Source organism: Corapipo altera, unplaced genomic scaffold (genome assembly GCF_003945725.1).
Source record: "Corapipo altera isolate COAL_440 unplaced genomic scaffold, ASM394572v1 61150, whole genome shotgun sequence".
NCBI classification, from domain to species: Eukaryota; Metazoa; Chordata; class Aves; order Passeriformes; family Pipridae; genus Corapipo; species Corapipo altera.
This window is the reverse complement of record NW_020887986.1, coordinates 1-3,359: the sequence shown is the minus strand read 5'-3', so window position 1 is coordinate 3,359 and position 3,359 is coordinate 1. Positions and strand designations below refer to the sequence as shown.

Below are 3,359 nucleotides of genomic sequence, written 5' to 3'. Positions count from 1 at the left end.
GGGGTTGGGGCTGCAGCCGTTCATGGCTTCACAGCACAGCACTGTGTTCCCCACAGGCTGACGGTGTGCAGAGCCTGACAGAAAGGCTCACGGAGCTACTGTGGGATGCAGATGAAGAGCTGGTCTGGATGGCCCTCTCGGTATTCATCAATGAAGTCCAGGACAGAGACATCCCAATCTCCACCCCCACTGCCCTGCAGATGGCTGAGGCACTCCAGACACTCTTTGGCTACGTAAGGCTCTGTGCCCCCCACCCCAGGCGCTGGGTGCTGCCAGGAAACTGTAGCCTGTGGATTTGCAGGCCTGTGCCCCAGTGGGCCTGGAGCAGCCGGTGCTGAGGTCTTTTCCTCTTGCTTTCCATCAGGACAACATTCACATGCAGCTGCTCTCCATTCACCTCTTCCGAAAATTGTTGAAGTTGGTAGTGGAGGAGGGAAAACAACCTCTGCAGACGCATGTGATCCAGAGCCTGCTGCCACTCTTCTTCCTCTCACATGATGAGAACGAGCACCTGGCAGACGTGAGGACTTTCTGGACTCTGGTGTCCCCATGGGAGGGGGCCGGGCTGCCTCCTGCCCTGGCACCTCCCGGGCTCCAGCCTCCTCCCTCCTCCTGGTCTTGGTGCAGGGACATGGGTCCTGTGCCCTGGACCATGGTGCCATGTTCTGGTCTCTGTTGCTCTGCAGGCCTCTTGGGAAGTGCTGATTCGTGCACTCAGGTTCCTGAAGAGAAGGGATCTCAAGAACATGCTGGAGGCAGACAAGCCGTGGTGGTTCTGTGACTGCCTGGTAAGGATGGCCATGAAGGCCCAGCCCCAGGCTTGAGCAGCCCCCAGTCCCCGATGCCCAGAGTGCAGGGCTGGCACTGTGCCCCTGCCCACTGCTGCAGCCGCCCGCGGGACAGCAGCCTGTGCCCCACCCAATGCTGCCTTGCCTGGGGCGTGCGGGCTCCTCTGCAGGCTGCTCTGCCCCCGAGCCAGGCTGCCATGGAGCCCCGGCCCAGCTGGGCTGTGGGGCAGGGCGGCCCCGCGGCTGCCGGGGAGCAGCCAGCCCTCTGCTCCCTCCAAAGCCAGCCCCAGCGGCTGCTGCCCGGGCCTCAGGGCTGTGCGGGCAGGGGAGGCCAGTGCTGGGCGCAGGCAGCGCCCGGCCAAGGCAGAGCCCCAGCCAACCCTTCCCTCTGTGCCCTGCCGCTCTCTGCAGGTGGAAAGCGAGAAGAAACGAGTGGTGGAGTTCATGTGGCAGGCCCTGCCATTCCTGGAGAGCCCACAGGAGCCCCTGCAAGAGTTGGCCCTCAGGTTCATTGGTGAGCCACAAGGTCCCTCCCCGCCCCGCTGCAGCTCGGCCCCAGCCCCGGCTGCTGCAGCGGCAGCAGGATGCGGCCCAGGGATGTGCTGGGGAGCCCCGAGTGCCCTGGCGGCTGCTGCCGCCCTCTGCCAGCCCAGCCCTGGGGAGTCCCGAGGCGGGAAGGCCCCAGGCTCCCCCCAGGGCAGGAGGGCGTGTGGCTGGGCTGGAGGGGGAGCTGTGCCTCTGGGGCTCTGACAGCATCTGTGTTCCCAGGGATCGCCGGCAAGTACCTGAGAAAGGGGCAGGAGGAGGACGAGCTCATCATAGAGGTCATCATTGACAGTGAGTGTGGGCATGGGTTGTCAGCAGGGGCTGGCAGGAGGACCACAGAGCCTGGGCAGGGAGTTGCAATCCTGCCCCAACTGTGGAGGGCTGTGCTCCCTGCACGGACAGAGCAGAGAGAAGTTCCAGGGGCACAGGGGGATTGGTGGCCAGCACCATCTGGCTGATCCCGTTGGGCCCTGCTCCCTCCTGGCAGTGACAAGAGCTGGGTGGGATGGCTCTGCCAGGAGGGGCTCCTCGGGTCCCTGCAGATGCAGGCTCTGATCTTGGCTCCGTTCTTTTCTCTTCCAGCCCTTCAAGGCATGACTGCTGACAGCCCTGCCATCTCAAAGCGGGCAGCTGAAACCTTGAAAATCATCAGGGATATCCAGAAATCAAAACCTAAACCTAAACCGACACCGAAATCTAAATCCACCAGATTCCGGTAGCCTCCATTCCTCTCTGTTCCAGCCCTGAGAGGAATGACCGATGACCTCAGACTCGCCATCGCAGGCCTGGCCATTCCAAACTGTACATGCTAAGGGCTGTACAAACAGCTCCCTGCTCCAGACTCCAGCAGCTCCAAGACTGGCTCTGAAGAGGAAAATGCCTCTTTTCTGCAAGGACGGCCTTTTACACCAGTGTGGGAATATCAAATATATCTATACATCTTATGAAACACAGAGGCCCAGCAAGTTTTTTCATGCCTGGTGTCCACAAAGGGGAAGAGGGGAAAAAGGGCCCTTGTGCTCAGCAACACTTGCCCAGGTGTGCAGCGGGGAAGGGAAAGTGCCCAAAAGGCCCTTGGCCTTGGGGGGTTCTGCTGGAGCCTCAACACTTCCAGCAGAGCGCATGGCCAGAGCCTGGAGCTGTGGGGATCCCTGAGAAGCTGGTCCTGGGAGGTGGCCACAGGCCCTGTGCCAGCCGGGAAGCAGCATCTGTGGCCTGCCCGTGTGTTGCTGTCGGGATTGCTGAGGGCTGGCAGGTGCCTCCTGAGCCGGCTCCTGTGGAGCTCCTTCAGGGCTGCGCCGCTGCCGGGCCGGTTGGTGGGGCTGGGGGAGAGCCTGAGGGGACGGGGCACTGGGAGATAATAAAGGGCTGAGGTGCTGCAGAGGACCTGCCGGGACAAGGGAGTGGGAGGCCCTGAGGGGAAATTGTGAGAAGACGGAAAGCAGGAGCAGCAATTTCATTGCAGGGCTCTGAAAAGCAAACAACAGCCCTTTCCCCCAGGAAAGAAACCCTAAAACCTTTGGGTTTCAGGTGCAGTTGGTGGGCCAGCCTGGGCGCTCCATGGGCAACAAGAGCTTTCTGTGGTGGCACCTTTTCCTCGGGAGGAATCTTCATTTCTGTCGGTTTGGGGGAGGTGAGACCAGCAATTGCAGCACAGGGCTGAACAAAGGGAACAGCAACCCTTTGGCCCCAGGAAAGAAAGCCTGGAACCTTTAGCTTTCAGGTGCAGTTGGTGGGCCAACTTGGGCACTTGGTGGGCAACAAGAGCTTTCTGTAATGGCACCTTTAATCTGGGAGCAATCTTCTTCCATCTGGAATTTTGGGAGTTGGGCTGACAGTTGCAGCGCAGGGCTGATAAAAGCAAACAAGAGCCCTTATCCCCAGCAAAGAAAGCCTACAACCTTTGGTTTTCCAGTGTAGCTGAAGAGTCATCCTGGGCAGTCAGTGGGCAGCAAGAGCTTTCTGTGGTGGCACCTTTGGTCTGGCAGGAATCTTCATTTGTATCGGTTTTGGGGGGGGGGGGGG

The 3,359-nt window shown here is 60.6% G+C and overlaps 1 protein-coding gene across 3 annotated transcripts; it reads left to right on the top strand.

Annotated features, from left to right (window-relative positions):
* The first annotated feature begins 29 nt into the window (after positions 1-29).
* LOC113941819 lies at positions 30-2,283 on the top strand. Of its 3 annotated transcripts, none has more exons than XM_027632960.1 (7): positions 30-233; positions 365-520; positions 687-788; positions 1,200-1,302; positions 1,557-1,625; positions 1,917-1,956; positions 2,076-2,283. In XM_027632960.1, exons 1-7 carry the CDS (start codon positions 129-131, stop codon positions 2,095-2,097), a joined length of 597 nt encoding a protein of 198 aa, XP_027488761.1. In that variant the 5' UTR covers positions 30-128; the 3' UTR covers positions 2,098-2,283. The 3 variants fall into 3 exon arrangements, with proteins under 3 accessions (XP_027488761.1, XP_027488762.1, XP_027488760.1); XM_027632961.1 differs by having other exon boundaries at positions 2,044-2,283; XM_027632959.1 differs by having other exon boundaries at positions 1,917-2,283.
* Positions 2,284-3,359: the final 1,076 nt, after the last annotated feature.

Bases quoted from the DNA above. Each gene is read 5' to 3' on its own strand.
- LOC113941819 (XM_027632959.1), top strand. From the start codon at position 129: ATGGCCCTCTCGGTATTCATCAATGAAGTCCAGGACAGAGACATCCCA. The intron at 234-364 runs GTAAGGCTCTGT...GCTTTCCATCAG, and splicing joins TCCAGACACTCTTTGGCTAC to GACAACATTCACATGCAGCT. The intron at 521-686 runs GTGAGGACTTTC...GTTGCTCTGCAG, and splicing joins AGAACGAGCACCTGGCAGAC to GCCTCTTGGGAAGTGCTGAT.